Source organism: Urocampus carinirostris, chromosome 10 (assembly GCF_059441175.1).
Source record: "Urocampus carinirostris isolate Australia breed hairy pipefish chromosome 10, RoL_Ucar_1.0, whole genome shotgun sequence".
Taxonomy (NCBI): domain Eukaryota; kingdom Metazoa; phylum Chordata; class Actinopteri; order Syngnathiformes; family Syngnathidae; genus Urocampus; species Urocampus carinirostris.
The window spans coordinates 33,801,698-33,821,053 of NC_142358.1; the positions used below are offsets into that span (position 1 = coordinate 33,801,698).

Consider the following 19,356-nt stretch of genomic DNA (forward strand, 5'->3'; position numbering starts at 1 on the left):
GGTAGAACGTCCGCCCTGAGACTGGGCGGTCGCTGCTTTAAGCTTCGTCCGGGTCATACCTAAGACTTACAACATTGGTACTCATTGCCTCCTTGCTTGGCGCTCGGCATTAGGGGTTGGAATTGGGGGGTTTGGTCACCTAATGACTCCCAACACATAAGTTGGGTTGGGCAAGGGGGCTGGGAATCCCCTCCTCTGTATCGATTTCCCAGAAAGAGTCAGAAAAAGACTCCAGCCACCTCCCACTCGGGGGACATGGCTCTGGTTTATATATATATATACTTTTCACTCTTATACTTGGCCTGGCCCAAATAACAAAAGATACATAAAATGTGATACTAAGATGCAGTTTATCCCACAAACGTTTAACGCATGTTATTCTCAACATTTCACACCCTATCTAAGTCTTTTGAACACAAACTTCAAATGCAATTTTCCCTCATAGATATTTTAAAAGCACAATTCTGGTTGCTTATATTACCTGGCCAAATGTGCCTTGGGGCACCTCTCAAGACTTCACAAGAAGTGTTTTCTCATGGTTTCCCACCATTTCCAGGACTTCGCTGACGAAAATCAAAATCGGGAAAATAAGGACCACCCTACCGCCAGCGATTGAATACAATTCCTAAAAGAGTATACAGACTGCACTCGGCTTTTTATTCCCACATCTCTAGATAAAGAAGCCTGTTGAAAGAAACGGAGAATGTGACGGGACAAAGTCAGTTATCTGCCACCTGAGTCGAAGCTGGAAGACTCGCGTGGTTTCTTCCTCCTACAACGCTATTCTTGCTTTCATCGGCGGCGGTGGGAATTTCAATGTGCAGAGCCTTGGCTCGATATCTATCGGGTTAGGGTGAGCGCCGGCTGATTACCAGTGCGGCACTGCTTTGACAAAATCTTGTCACAAGCAGTGTCTTGGAGGAAGACACCGTCGTTGGAAAGATTGTGTTCAGCATATGAATTACGATTTTTGGCAATCGAAAGTACAGGTTCCACAAATAATACGCAGAAAAATGACTAAGAACCAGCGGATATATATGTGAGCACTTTGGTGCTTGAGAAAATCTGCTAGAGAGAATTGTTAACATTACATGCCTAGAAAGGCATAGAGCGGTTAAACATACTTTGTCATCTGGTAAAGACATTATAGGATTTTTTTAATTTCGCTGTAAGAATTTAAAGTTTTGATTCGTTCACAGTAAAACATATCCTGAACCCTTAATAGTTTATGTTGAAACAAAAACAGTATGGTGCTAGAGTATTAGCATTTTTACCTATTGAGTCAGTTTGACACAATTTCCTGTATTCCCCCAATTTGCCTATTGAGTCAGTTTTACCCAATTTTCAGTGTTGTTTTACTGAGGAAATTTAGCCAAATTTTCTGTTTGGTTTTATAAAATACAACCAACCAAGAATGACTAATTTGGTCAGTTAGACCTGATTTTTTTTGGTTCCTTTTAAAAAAACACACGCATCCTGAAATTGGGTAAATTTAGTTAAAATCAAAATATTTCTGTTATGTGTTTACAAAAAGTGGGTTATTTTGAACTATTTTTTCTTCATTCAAGCATGTTTGAAGGGTTACTTTACTGAAAACAAACACTTTATTGTGTCATTATTAATTTTGCCCCTACATTTTGGGATATAAACTAACCCCCATTTCGTTTTTCGACCAAGCTTACACAAATTACACAAAAATTATCAATGACTGCGAAACAAGTAAGAAACAAACAAATAGACAAACCAACAAACAAACCCAATTTAAAAAAAAAAAAAAAACATGATTGCATTTTGTTTTTTTAGCAAAAAGAAAGTCATACTTTGAAGGAAGTCCGAGTATTTTTGGAGTGAATGTACACAAACGAATAAAAAGAAAAAAAAATAATAACAAAATCAGGTTTGTGCTTGATGGTTATGTGTGGCTCAATTTATGAATGGCCAACACAAAATCACCACCAATGTTCTTTTTTTCTTTCATTTTAGTTTAATATTTCGGTTTGAACGAATAACTCAAAATTGAGTTGGTATTTTGCCCTTTTTACAGAGTGCTGCAAAAAAATTGAGTATCCAACATCAACTGCATTGGGACACTATCGGGGTTACTAAAATAATTTGATGCAAAACAGAAGTAATTTTTATATTGGAAAAAAAAACACCGACACATGTTACGTATGGCTAACAAATTGAGGAGGTCCGCCGTTTTTTGGGGGATCTTTATGAACAGACTCCTGCATTTGAGCAGTAAGGAATGCATCATCTGACCTACAGTCTACTTCTCAACACTTTCTTCCAAGCTACTTAACATAGTGTTTGTATGTGCCAAGTATAAAAGCATGAAGCATGGTCATGAATTATGTACACACTCGTCTCAACGCAACCCACCCCCCACATGTGAAAACATGGACGCCTCTTGCGAGGCCAGCTTCAATTGACTTCTGAGTCCAAATGAAAATAAATACTGTCGGTCTGCATTCTTGTCATTATTAAATAAAGGCTAGCCTGGCTAGATCCCCTCTCATTTGCTGAATGGCCAACAGTCGAGTGCGTGGGTGTGGCCTCGGGGCTTATACTGAATTAACATGCATTCACCCCCGTCTTACATACTCAGGCTCATATAAACATGCACACACACGCATTAGCTTCCTTGGTCAGATACGAACTGCTGTCTGTAGTTTGCCCAATTGCCTTGCAATATATATATATATATATATATATATATATATATATATATATATATATATATATATATATATATATATAACCCAACTTATTCAATCAGATGACATCATCATATGCATATATTTATCAGTATGTACAATACAAAATAATACTGATTACATAATGTACAGTACGTTGTCCCTGGGCAAGGGATTGCTCTTTCACAATGGGTATTTTGCCCTGTTCTCATGTTTGGCTTAGGGATGCCGGTCGTATCGATATTTGCCACTTTTGACCTTCCGAGCCTCTGAGACGGCGTGCTGAAGATAAGAAAGTGTGAAACTTTGCGAAGGCACACTGATAGAAAAAGCTACCTGCTCTATTTTAAGATACGTTCCAACAAACCGCAATGGGTCTTTGACTATTTGACAAACGGGGCATTGGCTGATAACCACGGGCGGACCAATAACACACCAACACCTGCTGATTTATTCAGACAGGCATTGAGTGGCGCTCTATTATTATGGAGGCCTGACAATTATACCATGCATTCCCTCTCTCAACTGCCTCTCATTCTTTTGATTGGGCTTAAGTGGTCCCTTCTTACTTTGTTTAAAAACATCAGTCTTTATCTCTTCTTTGATTTAGATTTAATGATTTACAGCAAGCATAAAATAAAAGAAAGGCAGGTGGGAAATAGACAGACTGACGGAGGCAGTCAAGGTCACATCCAGCAAGGGGCTAAACAGGCAAACGATTTACTAGCGAGCAAGGCTTGCTAACGGGCCTACCGAGAGGGTGGCATCCTTTTCCCCTGACTATGTGTCAATAGTAGCTCAATAACAACGAAAAACAAAACATTTTTTTGCAACAGCCATTATACATCAGGGAATCAGGAATCGCCTCGTCCTGAGCGCAGAAGCTTACAAATCCCTTATCACGTCTGTCTCTGTTTTCTTGATTTAAAGAATTGCTTCCTTGCCCACTGGCATGTATCCTTCCACAGAATCTCTCAACATCGTCATGGTGTATTTCATGTTTCCTTTTCTCTTTTGAATACTGCTGATCGAATCAAGACAGTGCGATTGCGTTGCTAAGCTGACGTAACGAAAATAACACCAAGAAAAAAACAAAAAGAGCTTTACCGAGCAAATGCTATTGTGAACGAAATGGGGTCAATTTTTTAGTACATCTAAAATGTGAATATTTAATACTGCTTGTGTTCTTCCCTGGTATCTCAGCTGTACCAATCGAAAAAGAAATACGATAGGACGGGTGGCATCATCGAAGAACCAATTTAGTTTACAAAGACTTGAAGTCTTACACTACCCTTTGAGATTAAACATTGGTTTAGACTACACAAACATGGCCAGCTAGCACCAGTGGTTTTTGGTTTATTCTTAGGAAGATATAACATAAAAATACAAGATAAAATGGGTAAATACAATGAAAGCATCCACTTTCAATTTTGAATGTTTTTGGGTATTGGATTTTCTGTTTTTTTGCTGCATCACGTTCTGATTGGCTTCATGTAACTTTTAACAGACCACTCATGAAAGATTGAAGATACAGTTTGAAATCAGTGTGTCCTAAACGTCCTCCAAAACTCTAGACTTCAATATTCTCATGCCGCAATGGTGATCTTTTGAAAGTCCTGTCTACTTATGATTGTCAGTAGTGGGACATTTGAGGCTTATATTGGACTAGTTTTCTTAGACAATTCTGCTAGCCTGTAAAATGAGCTTGAGCTGGTAAAAATGGGAAGCAAAGAGCAGACACAATTTGGTTGGTGTTAGCATAGAGGTTAGCAAAGCCTGTTAAAGTGAGGATTCTTGCAACCTAACTCAGGGTTGCTTGACATGGCGTCCTGGGCTTCCGGCTAGCTTCTTTTAGCATTGGTAACACCTGCGAGTTTGGCCCCACACCTTTCTAGAAACTGAAAATAATATTTTTTAAGTATGGTCACGCATATCATGCAGTATAATATTAAGCTAAATACTTCTCGCATATTAATTCAGTACCATTTATGTTGCACCATCTTCGTCATACATCACACATTCTGGTTTCATTTTTCATATCCGAAGAAAAAAATTAATAGTAACAGTAATACTTGTATTGATGTATGGCATTGTTCAAAACCAAGCTGTGTTGACATTTCGATTTGCTGAAAACAATAAAAAACAAGATGAAGGATAACAAAAACAAGCTAATTCAGCGACTATATGCTTATTCCTATATTGGGGAGCATGTTCTACCTATAAGCCTAGCATTAGTATCTAATATGTAAGGTAATCAGTACCATAAAAGACGTGACAACTCCATGACTCGACTATTAGTGCTACATCTTCGTACCTGAAATTTGCCCTGCTGGTGGAAAAGCAGATTGGCTGTTCAGTCAGATGAGTGAATCTAAGTAAGTTTCTTGTGGGTTTGTCATGACCACACACAAAAACGCACACCAACTGAAATGCTGCGCCTCTGGACAAAGTGGCGCAATTGGGTCAACCCACGGGTGGCAAATGGGGTCTGTGGTTTTGGATCCGGTCCTGGAAGAAGATAACGTCATCCTCCTGCTGCAGGAGAAAATATCTGCAGTTTTTATCTCATCCATGAGAAGGAGGCTACTTCTAATATCACCCAGTTATAAACATTTCATCCGCATTTCACCCTTTTTCGCTGTCACATGCCTAACATTTTGATTACATACTCAACAAGGGGGTGATTTCATTTTGCCGAGCGCAATGCTTGCTTCCTCGAGTCACATGACACAAACAGTGCCTTGTCTCTGATCTTGTTATTTGTCCTTAATGCAATTCAGTAGGGGGAAAGCATTTCATATTTTCCCTTTTAAGTATGCATTCATGAGAAGTTCTTTTGGACTTAGAGTATTGAATTTTAATTACATCCTTTTAACTAGTTGCATTTCTTTGTTTATTGAAGAGTCTCAGCCTTTGGGGTGGGGGTACAAGGTTTGCCTGGGGGTTGGGGTTGTCTGGCATGGATGCAGGAAAGGGTTAACTTGCAGTCTTACACAGTCTGAAAGGCTTTGGTCTGGGCAGGTACCATGAGGGTGGGCGGTGTTGGACCGGACAAATTCCTGGAGTTGAATTTGGGTGGGGTAGGGTGCTCAGTGGTCTTGGATGGCACCACCGTGGTGTAAGCAGGAGGGGATTGGTGAAAACCTGGATGTTGTCCGTTTTCCTTTAGCGCAGCAACAGCAGGTGGTCTTGGGCGATGCCCACGCTGGGCGCTGTTGTGCACCATGGACTGAGTGGAAGACGCACCGGAACGTGAACTGCCCGAGCGGGACGATGAAAGGGAGTTGGGCTTCACCAGCTTTGCTTTGGGAGCTTCGGCATCCTCTCTGGAGAAAAACAGAGCCGCAAGAAGACTGTTATCAAGCAATTAATTGAGAACAGTGGAAGCCAACTAACATACATATTTATTCATCATTTGCCACTGGAACATTTACTGAACTTAAGAACATTACCAAGATCATTCCAATATTTAAAAATGGAAATAGTCATCAGTATACAAATACTTTTATTTACAAGTATAAAGTACTAGATAATGGTGTCAAGCTCACAACCCGCGAGCCACATCAGGTACAATTTTATCCGGCCTGTGAAATCATTTTATATACATACAATATTATAACGACCCAGCACGATGAAACGTTGGTAACTGTTAAACTACAGATCCCACAATTCAGCGCTTCAGCTGCCGCCAAAATCGGTTTACCTGTAACCTGACGAGCGCAGCCCCTTTTAAACTATCTACTGACAAATAACACGTCGGCCAGTTGAAAAAAAAGACCGACAAGTGCAGTAATAGTAAGTATTTAGTGTCAGGAAGCAGGGGATGTAACGCAATTGAGTTTGACACCCCTGTACTAAACGATAGCTAGTATAGCTTTAGAGAAAAACATTTTGCGGCTCTGGCATTATTTTAGCTTATGGAAGCTATAACGTGTTCGTAATTTCATAGATTTAGGGAAGGCTTTTGACAACATAAATCACAGTAAGACTATAAAAATTTACTGAATGCGACTTATAATCAGGTACGCCTAAGTGTCCGATTTTTACAGTATTACATTACTCTCTAACATTACTCCCAACAAATGTTGAAAAGTTGTTTTTCCACAGAGCAGACACTCATCACCACAGAGGAATCCATTTCAATATGAAATGTGGCGCTATCATTTATTATTATTCACCCTCTAACACTGAATAGTAGAAGGGACAAACCTTATTTCATTTGGAGTCTCCTCTTCCTCGTACTTCTTTTTCTCTTTTGTCCGAAAGACGAGCCAGATGATTAATAAGACGATGAGCACACCCATGGAAATTCCCACCACTGCTCCAGCGACCTTGCCCATATCCCTCACATCTGTGAAAACACAATCGATTCCATTAGAAATATAGCATGTCATTCAGCAGGATCATTTTACAACACTAATACTCATTTCAAGAGAAAAAAAGGCTAAAATTCGAGAAGACAATCCATACAGTGCCTAGAATATATATTGGCCCATTTTGCGCACAATACTTTGTAGAAGCTCCTCTAGCTGTGATCACAGCATACAGTCTTTTTTTGGATGTCTCTATACGTTTTCCACATTCTTCCTTACAAAACAGATCAAGTTTCTTGAGGTTGAATGGTGATCATTTAGGAACAGCGCTTTTCAAATATTTCCACAAATGCTCTATAGGATGGATGTGGCTCGGCCATTCTAACACCTTTTAATGGTTATTTCTAAACCAATCAATTTCAGATTTTTATTTATGTTTGGGGTACTTGTCTGGTCTGAAGGTGAACTTGCGCCCCATTCTCAGGTCGCTTGCAGACTCCAACTGAGTTCTGACCAGAATCGCCTGTATTCGGCTCCATCTCCGTATTCCCATGTTTAGGACAAAAGTTTAGATGGAGCCAGGTCTTGCTAGGTTTGCAGTGATCTAATGCACTCTCTATTTTTATATTATTGCTTGCAGAGTGCTCTGGGAGGTGTGGAGATGTTGCAAAATCTTCTTCTGTCCCATTCCTGCTTCTAACTTTTCCACAACTATATGTCGGACCTACCTGGTGTATTCTTTCGTATTCAAAATGTTGTCTGTTGTCCTTTCACAAATCTTTGAGCCTATTACAGAGCAAGTGCATTCAAACTGAGACTGTTTTTAATTGTTAGTCATTTTCGTCGACATTGGATCCTTCACAAGTCATCAGGGAACTTCTGGAGTCAGTTGACATAGCTGAAGGAACAGGGGGTCAATATTTTCAACACCTACTTTTCAGTTGTTTTTAGTTGTAAGTTTAATATAAAATGTTTAAAATATTTGCTTCCACTTCCTGATTATGTCTCACATTTTGTTGAATCTTAGACAGTATTTTAAGCTTTTCAAATTTGAAGCCTCAAATGTTGGGATATGACAAAACAAGTTATTGGGGGGTAAATATATACATTCGGGGTTAAATTGAGACATGGTTAAACATGTTCCTATACACTTCAAGGGAGAAACATTACTTACCTTCTATATTTGTAAATTTCTACAAAATCAAGGATTCGGTTGGATAGGTGTTGGAGTGTGTGTTTATGTTGTCAAAAACCTCTTTAACCAAAATATTACTAGTTCTCCATCAAAGTTTTGGCAATCATGGGTTTTAATTCAATGTGTTTCAAGCCGTTTTGAATAATTCAAATTCTTGAAGTGGTCTGTGAATGGTCACTGAGCACACAGCCCAAATCAAATGAACAGGTTGCTCTGCAAGCAGTCTTTGTTGCAGTCAATGAATAAGGTTGCAGCTCCATTTTTGTTGTTATTTCTCTTGTCTGTAGATGCCAGGAAGTTTAGTTTTTGCTTTAAGGTGTATGTTCTTGTGTCTTTTATGCATGCTGCTTAGCAGTCCCGGCTAGTATGCTAACAATGCTGATTCTTTTCATGTAAATATACGCTGTTTATTGTATGTTTGGTTTGAAGTCTCATCTCATCTCATCTCATTAGCTGCACCGCTTATCCTCAGTAGGGTCGCGGGGGTGCTGGAACAGGGGACACCCTCAACTGGTTGCCAGCCAATCGCAGGGCACACAGGGACAGACAACTCGCTCGCTCATTCACACCTAGGGACAATTTGGACCGGCCAATCCACCTGAAATGCATGTCTTTGGGATGTGGGAGGAAACCGGAGTACCCGGAGGAAACCCACTCAAGCACGGGGAGAACATACAAACGCCGCACAGGAAGTCTGGTAGGGTTTGAAGTCTGTGTTTGCTTATTTCAATCATTATTAGTAAATGCAGACTTCAATACAAACCCACTTCTGCTTTTAATGAACATCGGAGTAGCAAAGGACAACTATAATTTGACATTAGAATTGGAAGTGTATTATTTGTCATTGATAAGAACATAGTGAAGAACCAGGTTAGACGTGGCACTCCAGGATGAACATGTAGTAAAGACTTAAAAGACAGAAATAAGATAAAAAGAATGTTAGGATAAGGAGCCAAAATATTTACAGGGTAGTTTTTGGAGACTTGCCTGGATCAAATGAGCATCAGAACACTGGTGCAATGGAAAAGTAGGGCATTTACATTTAGCAGAGACGTGTTTTCAAAATAAGTTGAGAAAATAGATACAGATTTTTCTATTCATAAGAAACATATGTTATCACTGTCTTGTTTAGGGTAGTGATGGCTCTGGGGAAGAATCTGTTTCTGACCCTTTTAGTACGGTACTTGTTTTTGATAGTTAGCTTCTGCCCAGGGGGCAGCGTGTGTGTGTGTGTCATCATTTTAAATATAATAAATACAAAAATCATAAAATAGCTTCAAATGTTTCTCGTATTTTGACTCAATGTGATTACTGACTTAATTAAAACAGCCAAATCTGGTAATCACCAGTAAAAATATCCACTATATTGAGCACATACTGGAGCTTCTATTTATATTGTTTACCCCCGATGGAAATGAACCAGTTTGCACAATTTGTTTACATGTGACCTCAACCGCTCAGCGTCTCTCAAAATACATTAGCAGTGACAGTGAAACATAAGCCTTGGAGCACAGGTGAAGACCAATGACCACCGGCTTTTTCAGCGTAGTCCCCCGTGTGGGTGTGCTGGGCGAGTGCACGAGAGTGGGAAATAAATGTTTTTTTGAAACAATAGCCATCAGTCAGTGTGACGGGTGAAGGTGAAGTGAACGCTGCATTTATTTGCCAGTCCAAACCACATTTACCCTCCCGACACTCACGCTGCATGGTGACTTCTATGGTGCAGTTTTCTTCGCCTACGTCATTGCTGGCCGTGCACCTGTAGACACCTGCGCTGTCCAGAGTGAGGTTCCTCAGGGTCACAAGTTCGGGGTTCTTCAGATCTGTACAGGGATATGATACCGTCATTGCATACCAAACATTTTTGCTGATTTTTTTGGCCCCTCTGCATAGGAGTTACTCTTGTTACGAGAAATTCGAGATACGAGATGTTTTTCAATCAAAAATTGTGTTTGACATTCAAGTAAAAATCCAAGTTACGAGAATTTCCAGACACTACTACCAGAAAGGCATGTGCTCGAGTCTTCTAATTGCCAGTATCAGCTTGACCGAGTTGGAAAATGCGTTTCCCACCATACCGGATGGCCAAAGTTCAGCCCGGGGGCCGAATACGCCCCATGATGTACTGGCTCGCGGCCTCTGTCTTAAAATTAATAACATGGCCTGCCGGTAGTGTTGACCGTAGTATAAAATCCATTTGTACAACTCGCCCTAGCCTTTATGTTAGAATTTTAGCCCTCTCCATTTCCGACATGGCGATGCTAAGTAAAAAATAAAGTGTACTGTGAGGGCTGTCACTTCAGATTCAGATTCAGATTCAGATCTACTTTATTGTCATTCTAGTACACGTGTATACAGAACGAAATGTCGATGGATCTGACTCCCACAGTTTCCCTCAGTGTCCTTCAGTGTACAGATATAAATAAAGCTGTATTGTGTTATTTACCATAGTGCCGATAGTGCAAGAAGAGACGCTAACCAGATGTGCAAGATGGGCAGTCAGGTTAACAAGTCAGGTACACAGTACCATTATATTGTAAACAATAACACTGTAAGTAATAACACTGTAAGTAACAATAGTGCAGAGATCAAATGTGCAAGGAGTGGAAAGCTATAAAAAAACTGCCACTAGTGCAAAAGTCAAATTAGCAGCCGTTTAGATTTAAGTTAACTATATGTTAGATTGACCATTTAACAGTCTAATGGCTTCCAGGACAAGTGGAAATTGAAATATTTTTTTTTTTAAATCCGAAACAATAGCGTCTTCATAACTTCAAAAAATATAATATCCAGAGACACTGCCAGACGAAAAAAGCTAACTGGATTCAAACGCTGTGAAAAGGTGAAGCAACTGGAAACTGTTGTAATGGCACAGCAGCCCTTTTTTTTCACAAGACCCTGCGTGTCAAATGAAAATGGTACAATGGTGAGCTACGTGGTCGCATATTATTTAATATATTTCCTTGTAATACCTAATGAGCAGATATTTGCTGTCAAAAAATAGTAGTTTTCTGCCACCTACTGATATGAGTTAATTGTACCGTTACTCGGGGCGGCAGTAGCTCAGGAGGTAGAGCGCTCGCTTGGGATCAAGGGATCCCAGTTCGAATCCCAGCTCGTCCGTGTTACATGTCGAAGTGTCCTTGGCTAAGACACTGAACCCCTAATACCCCCAATAAGCAGGTTAGCGCCTTACATGGCTGCAAGGCCGCTATTGGGAAATGTTGAGCACATTGTAAAGCGCTTTGGGAAGTCATTGACTTGAAAGACAAAATTAGACAATTTCCTGTGGTACACTAGACCAGGTCTTGCGGCACACTAGTGTGATAAACAATAACACTTTCAGAGATCTGTTTTTTCCAACAGCAATTTTGAGCATATACAGTCAAATTTATACTATGCTATCCTGATGAGCCCTTTTGCATGATTGGTGATTGACAACTATGTCATACTTGGCGCAATCAATCTATATAAAACTCACGGAAACATTAGGCGACGGCAACATGTCTAATTATATTGTATGCGAAATGGCAATATCAACAGTATGCCCTATTAGTTTGTTTGACCTTAATGAGTAAACTTTCTTGTATAAATAAACTATACACTATATAAAGTGTCATAGATATCTCCATCTGATCAATTGTGATTGTAACCTGTGCAGTCCTTTGAAAAATTTTGTGTTTAAGGGCTATACAAACAAATGTGACTTGACTTCCCTTGACTTGACTGACCCTCATGTATATACAGTATGTAATTACTTGCTGTATTTCAAGTGAAAATCACCTTAGGGGGGTAAAAATGAGAACATGACAAACTGTAGACATGCTTGCTTTGATTGAAGAGTCTCTTTTTTTATATCGAGTTATCAAGTGGGGGAGGAATAGTGCAAAGCCATGCATAGCATGTAAGTCATGTGTAATCAGTGGCCTAATTGTGAAAATCGAAACACCCCGAGCTCAGCACTGCGCCTTAATTTGTATTCAGAAGGAAATTGGAGATGAATAACACTTTTGACATGTATAATATGGATACAAATATTTTTTTAAAAGCGGTTCTCTGTAAAATGGAGAAAGCAATAATCGCTCTTATGAAAATGAACACTATTAGTACATCGCTTTGGATGTCTTTAATGGGGTTAAACGATAAGGATGTTTCTTACCTATCAGTGCCAGGTTTGGCAGTTTTCCCAGGCTTTTGCCCTTGTCCAGCACTCGCTCCCACTTGTAGTTGATGGGGTCAGAACCGTCACTGGACTTGCAGCTCAGTTTGACGTCGCTACCTTCAAGGAGGTCCCCATCCATCCAGCATTTGGGCTTTGAGGGTTTTACTGCAAAGATGGAAGAGATGTTGCTGCTATGACAAACACAATACAGATAGAGTACAGTGGAATCCTTTTAAAATAATTATCATATTATTCAGTTGAATATTTGTTGAGTAAATCATTTAATGTTTGTTATCCTGCTGTTATTCTGCTTACAATTGATTTGCGTCTGTCTGATGTACAATTTTAAACAACCTGGGAGAAACTCAGTTTTCATCATTACTGTACCAGCAACGAAGACACCTCCTACAAATGTGTTAACCCCATTTATTGGGATGACAAACTTTCCCCACTATTTTGCAGGAAGGTAAACACAGGTTTTATTCAAACAGCCAAAACTCAATTGTTTTAGCTCTGGAAACCAAAGAAAAACAATTTGTTGCTAACTGTTAGAAACTATCTACATCAGTATGGCATCACTGAAGCACCTGTTTGACAATCCTGCAACAACAAAAAAAAAATCTTAAATGTTTGGAAGGCTATCAAAGATGCAGTGTGTGTTTTCCTCTTTGCCAACATGGATGGAAGAGTTTAAAGGGAGAATAGAGTGACAGTAAAAGGCAGAGAGGTCCAAGGAAGATGACTCCAAATGTGAGGTGAAGGTAGAACTAGAAGGTCAGGTTTTGGATGAAATCCGGGCGACTGTTATTGATCAAGTTAACAATGGTTCATTTAAAGAGGCTGGACAAAAAATCCAACCTGTTCCAAACTAAAAACTGTCACCTTCATTTCCAAACTTTTTGACCGGAATGCCCTAGCTGAATGTAATGGCTGCCGCTGTCCAAGAAATGGGTGTAGAGGAATGTCAAAGATGAATAAGGCATTGCAAGAAATATTCTCCTTGGTGCATTGGAAGAGAGGATATTGCATATGATGTGGATAAGGCTCTGTGGCCCCACCGTCAAGACAAGAGAAACTGTTTATCAACAGTGGCTATTTATGCACCTAAAATGGAAATTTCAGACCCCTCCATGATTCCTGAGTGGGAGAAATAGCAAAATAGCAGGGTGTTTAAATACTTATTTTCTTCACTGTACACCCTACAGCACAAGTATTTGAACACCCAGCTATTTTTGTATTTCTTCCACTAAGAAATCAATTTTCATCGTAGGTGCATGTCCACTGTGAGAAACATAAACTAAACTAAAAATTACAATGCATGATTTTTTAACAATTTATTTGTGAGATACAGCTGCAAATAAGTACTTGAACACCTGTGTTTACTCTAAAATTCTGACCCTGAAAGACCTGTTAGTCCGCCCATTAGAAGTCCACCAGCACTCCATGTATCTTCCTGAATCAGATGCCCCTGTTTGAGGTCATTTGCTGCATAAAGACCAGCCCATAGAATCAGTAAGAATTTAACTTGTAACATGGTGAAGACGAAAAAGATGTCCAAAGACACCAGATACAAAATTGTACCCCTCCACATGGCTGGTAAGGGCTACGGAGCAATTCCCAAGCAGCTTGGTGAAAAAAGGTCCACTGTTGGAGCGATCATGATTAGAAAATAGAAGAAGCTAAACATGACGGTCAATCTCAATCGGAGTGAAGCCGCATACAATATATCATGTCGTGGGGTCTCAATGATTCTAAGAAAGGTGAGAAATCGGCACAGAACTACACAACAGGAGTTGGTCAATGACCTGAAAAGAGCTGGGACCACCGTTTCCAAGGTTACTATAGGTAATACACGAAGACATCATGATTTGAAATCTTGCAATAAAATTTGTCAAACAATGTTTCTTATTCCTCTATATTATTATTATCATTATTACTAAGTAAAATATCTATAACATAGGTCAAACAAAGTTTATTGATTGTTAGATAGATAGATAGATAGATAGATAGATAGATAGATAGATAGATAGATAGATAGATAGATAGATAGATAGATAGATAGATAGATAGATAGATAGATAGATAGATAGATACATACATTCATACATACATTTCCAGCAGCATCCCTTTGCTGAGAACAATACAATAATAAAGCAAAAGGAATACAATATACAAATACCGAATGTGACGTGCTAATACCCACTGTAGCGTGTTGTATAGAGTATTTAAATAGTGCTACATAAAATACACACTGCAATTAAAAGTACGGTAATATGCAATGTAGGGGGTGTGGTTTAATGTGGGCCTTTACTCCGCCGGGTGGAGTTAAAGAGCCTCATGAGGAAGTTGATGTTAATATCATTATTACTACTATAGCCTTATAACTAATTAGCATGAAACATACATTCATATTTCATATATATATATATATATATATTTTTTTTTTCTTAACTGAAAATGTTATTGCTTTTAGTTGAGTACAGCTCATAGTTCTTTAGAATATTAAAACAGTGCTAGGCAATGTGATTTTTATCTCCAGAACACCAATAAGGGAGGTTCACCTAATTTTCATAGTAAACAACAAATAAAAATATAATTTAAAAAGATAAGATCAGCAAATGTGTCCGTGCATTCCAAGCTCAGATGATGACCTGTGCAATACATCAATCACATTTAGGACCGGACCTTTGTCTTTTGCGCCAGAGACCAGGTCGTCTTGTTGATATATTTGGCAGTAGAAAACAGATACAGTACAGTACATCATAACTTAAAGGATGTAACTACATTTATTGCTCATGATGACACCTTTTGAACTGCTGTAAACCTGGAATTTATGGACATGTTCCTAATAAAACTGGGACTTACTGTTCCACGACTTTTGACAGTCCGTTGCGAGTGTAAGACTTGAAAATGATTACGTTTTGCTCATTTTACAAACCCGGCGCCGACCCATTTCCAAGGCTGCCTTGCAGTTACCCTCATTGCTTAAGCGATTTCTTCTTTCACTACCACTAATAGATGCATGAACAGTATAGGTTTTAATATTTGACAAATGTGACATGCTGTGGGCTTTTTGTCTGGTGAGGCACAGTCATTTTTATAAATAAATAAACTTATTTCTTATTCATCATTTGATCATCAGAACAAGAAAGAAATAGATAGATAGATAGATAGATAGATACTTTATTCATCCCCTAAGGGAAATTCACATTTCCAGCAGCATCCCTGAGCTGAGAAACAGTACAATAATAGAGCCAAAAGAATACAATATACAAATACCCAGTGTGACGTGCAAATGCCCACTGTAGCGTGTTATATAGAGTAACTAAATAGTGCTACACAGAATACATATTGCAGTAAGATTCGGTAATATCCAATGTAGGTGGTGTGGTTTAATGTGGGCCTTTACTCTGCCGGGTGGAGTTAAAGAGCCTCATGGCATGAGGAAGAAAAGATCTGTAGCATACAACACATTATTTATTGTCTTACTTTGACTTATAAATGAAGTATATGAGCTGCTATTTTTAATAAAACAATAATAAATAATCTGCACCGCTTATCCTCAGTAGGGTCGCGGATGTGCTGGTGCCCATTCCAGCTACCTTCAGGCAGTGGGCAGGGGACACCCTGAACTCGGTGCCAGCCAGTCGCAAGGCCCACAGGGACAGACAACTCACTCGCTCATTCACACATAGGGACAATTTGGACTGGACAATTAACCTGATATGCATGTTTTTGGAATGTGGGAGGAAACCGGAGTGACTGAAACCGACACAAGCAAGGAGGGTTCAATAAAACAATCGTTAGATATTTAATCCTCCATTATAAAAAAGTCCATACAATAGGAAAGAAATTAGTAAATGGCTTGACTTGCTGTTAGCTTGCTAATATTATGAGTAACTCTCTAAATTCGGCTGAGGTGTGCGCGGAATCAGAATTGTTGTTCTCACTATCGCCCTCTGTCATGAAGCAAGAGAATTGCGTGCCTCATTCTACATCCAAAAAGGTTTAGCTCAGTACAACGTACCATACTTATTGTATTTATAACACTCATAACAAAATATGAAAATTCAACAAGTTTGAAAACAAAAACCTAAAATTGGGAACGTAAATGAGAAATAACTTTAACATTCAATACATGTAACCGTTTTATATGGTTGTAATTATACTTTTGGAGGGTGACAGATGAGGGAGTGCCTTCCCTGAATGCACATTACTAAATAATACAGTATATTGGGCTAGCAGCATATCAAAGTACAGGTGTAGTATTATGTTATTTTATTCCTTTATGTTATTCGCCATTTTTAGTAGGTGGGTAATTTAGATTTTACATTAGTTTTGATTTATCCTCTTAGGAAAATGTACTTCTTCTTACTGTAATGGGTAAAAACAAAAAGCATTAACATGACAAAAAAAGCAGAAAGATAAAATAACTTCCTTCGTCAACTCAAATCATTCGGAGTCCGTCAATCCATTCTAGTCAATTTTCGTCGTGCTATCATTAAATCCGTTTCAACTAAGTCAATCACAGTTTGGTTTGGTCGCGTCAATCAGAAAGAATTGTCAAAGACAGAATCAGTAGTGAGGACGGCAGAGGAAATAATAGGTACTGGCCTCCCGTCCCTGCAAAGTATCTACATCGATCAAACTAAAAAACGGACACTAAAAATTATAGACGATCCCAGTCACCCTGCTCGCAGGTACTTTGATTACCTGCGGTCAGGTCGCCGTCTTCGCTCCATTGTGAGCAAGACTTCACGTCTTAAAGAGAGTTTTTACCCTTCCGCTATCCGTATGTTCAACGGGAATTGATTTAGGTTACTGTGTATAGTATTATTACGTCAACGGCGTTCCTCCGACCTATTCTACTCTAGTCTTGTTATTTACATATTCTTTCTTTTTAAACTATTCTATATAATTACCTTGTATTATACACTACAATATATTTTTTACTCTATTCTTTTTATTCTTTTAAATCTATTATTTTATCATTATTGAGCGTTAGCTTGTCAAATAGTTTCTTGTATATATTATGTTTATGGTTTATACTGGCTGAATAAAATGAATTAAATACAATACAATATATGACAGTCAGACAATGAAGGCAAACTCATTGGGTAGGTTAGCAGGGCCTGTTGCTTAAAAGGGAGTGGGGATCAGGCTTTTCCCAAGGTGAGACGTCCTAAATCTTATTGTCCTGTATTTGTGCCCTGATACTCTGGCGGTTCTACACTAAATTACTCCCTGGGCTTGTCTACCTCCAAGCCACAGGCTCACCTGCCTCCGCTAAACGCACATCGGTTTTTGAAAAACTGACTCTGCCAGTACGAAGAACGGGAAGCTGAAGCAGCTAGGAACTCTCACCGCAGTCAGGGCAGGGAGACAAGACAACCAAGGACTCTCATTGCAGCCGAGGCAAGGAGCCGAATAAGCTGGGCACTCTCCTCGCGGCCAGGGCAAGTAGGTGCTTCTCGCTTTTATGCTGAGCTATTATGTTGTGATTTCGCAGTGGACCCAAACACAGGAAGCAAGAGTAGGCAACGTTCGCAAAAGGAGATTCATTTACCAACAAAATCATCAACAGAGTCATAGAAAAACGGTCCAAAACAACAAAAAAAAAACTGTCAGAACCAGAAAAACAAAACAAAAAAAAAACTAAGGATAAAAACTGAAAACAGTTATGGCGATAGTTGATGGTAAAAAAATGAAAAGCGACCCGGCCACGGACTCCATCCAAGGTGTCCTTATGGAGGTTCAGTCTAATTAGGGACATCTGTGCTGTGATTGGACACACCGGTCCAAATTACAAACCCATTAGACGCCCTCTAGTGGACGGAGGCTTGCCAGACCCTAACAAGAAAAAATGCAGACTTTTTCAATGGATCTACTAAGCTGATTGCACATCATTTTCCTGTCAAACCTCAAAGGTTTCGGTCCAGAAGCTGAATACAGAACACAAACAAAAAAGTGCTGGATGCTGCTGAAACGTGCAGCGCCCCACTGTCTTTAAATGCACCAAAAAGCTTTCCTGCGCTATTAAAAAAAAAAAAAAAAAAAAACGAAAATAGCTTGGCTTCCATCCCGGCAGTGTATTTTTAGATCAGCGGCAAGCTATTTTTAAACGGCCCCTTTCTATTTTGTCGTAGTCGCAGTGTCGGCGTTTATGTGTTTGGCTGAGGATTATTCTCTGCAGAGCTGCAGCTTGCCACTATGACAACACTGTAGGTTGCGGGCGGGTACATTGGCTGTTAATAAAATGTATCTGTATTATTGTTTATTGGAGTGGAAGTAATTGCAGGTAATTGATTTAATCATGTAGTTTATAGTTGTAATCCAAGAAAATATGTGATGCCATAACAGCTTCTTACTGTTTATTTGCATATGAGCCTGCCTTCCCCTATTAAATTTTCAGCTTTTCATTAACCTCACTCATTTCTTCGGCCATTACGTGTCTGCACAACCAGTGATGGATAAATCTGCACTCTTGCTTTATCGGTAGCAGACAAGTTTATTTTTCATTTCTGCTTTTGATTTTGGATACGTGAAAAGGAGATTGGATAGGATGCCAACTCATTGTTTTGAGTACAGTGGAACCTCGGTTCTCGACCATAATCCGTTCCAGAACCCTGTTCGGAAACCGATTTGTTCGATCACCGAAATCATTTTTCCCATTAAGAATAATGTTAATCATTTTAATCCGTTCCAAAACCCTGAATGTTTACCTTGAATGTTTACCCTGAACATAAAGCTAACCCAGGCTAGTCGTACATTCGCATTATCTTCCGTACGGAAGATTACGCTAACATGAACGTGTAAAAATAAAAAAATCAGGTCGTTTACAAGTCATTTAGCACCCGGGTCTCCACAACAAGTGGTGAGCGGTTCATTGGAAAGGGGGCTCCGTTCCAACACCCTGAATGTTGGGCTCCGTTCCAATACCCTGAATGTATACCTTGAATGTTAAACGTAAACATAAAGCTAACCCAGGCT

The 19,356-nt window shown here is 39.3% G+C and overlaps 1 protein-coding gene across 3 annotated transcripts in view; it reads right to left on the bottom strand.

Moving 5' to 3' along the window:
- Window positions 1-2,743: 2,743 nt before the first annotated feature.
- The window catches only part of clmpb (CXADR like membrane protein b), a 149,924-nt gene continuing 133,311 nt past the window's right edge, over window positions 2,744-19,356 (bottom strand). For all 3 annotated transcript variants that reach the window (XM_088345870.1, XM_088345869.1, XM_088345871.1), the window contains exons 4-7: window positions 12,364-12,531; window positions 9,905-10,027; window positions 6,906-7,047; window positions 2,744-6,022 (exon numbers count right to left, since the gene is read on the bottom strand). In XM_088345870.1, the coding sequence (XP_088201996.1) occupies window positions 5,686-6,022; window positions 6,906-7,047; window positions 9,905-10,027; window positions 12,364-12,531 (770 nt within the window). In that variant the 3' untranslated portion in view covers window positions 2,744-5,685. The remainder of the gene's footprint in view (window positions 6,023-6,905; window positions 7,048-9,904; window positions 10,028-12,363; window positions 12,532-19,356) is intronic.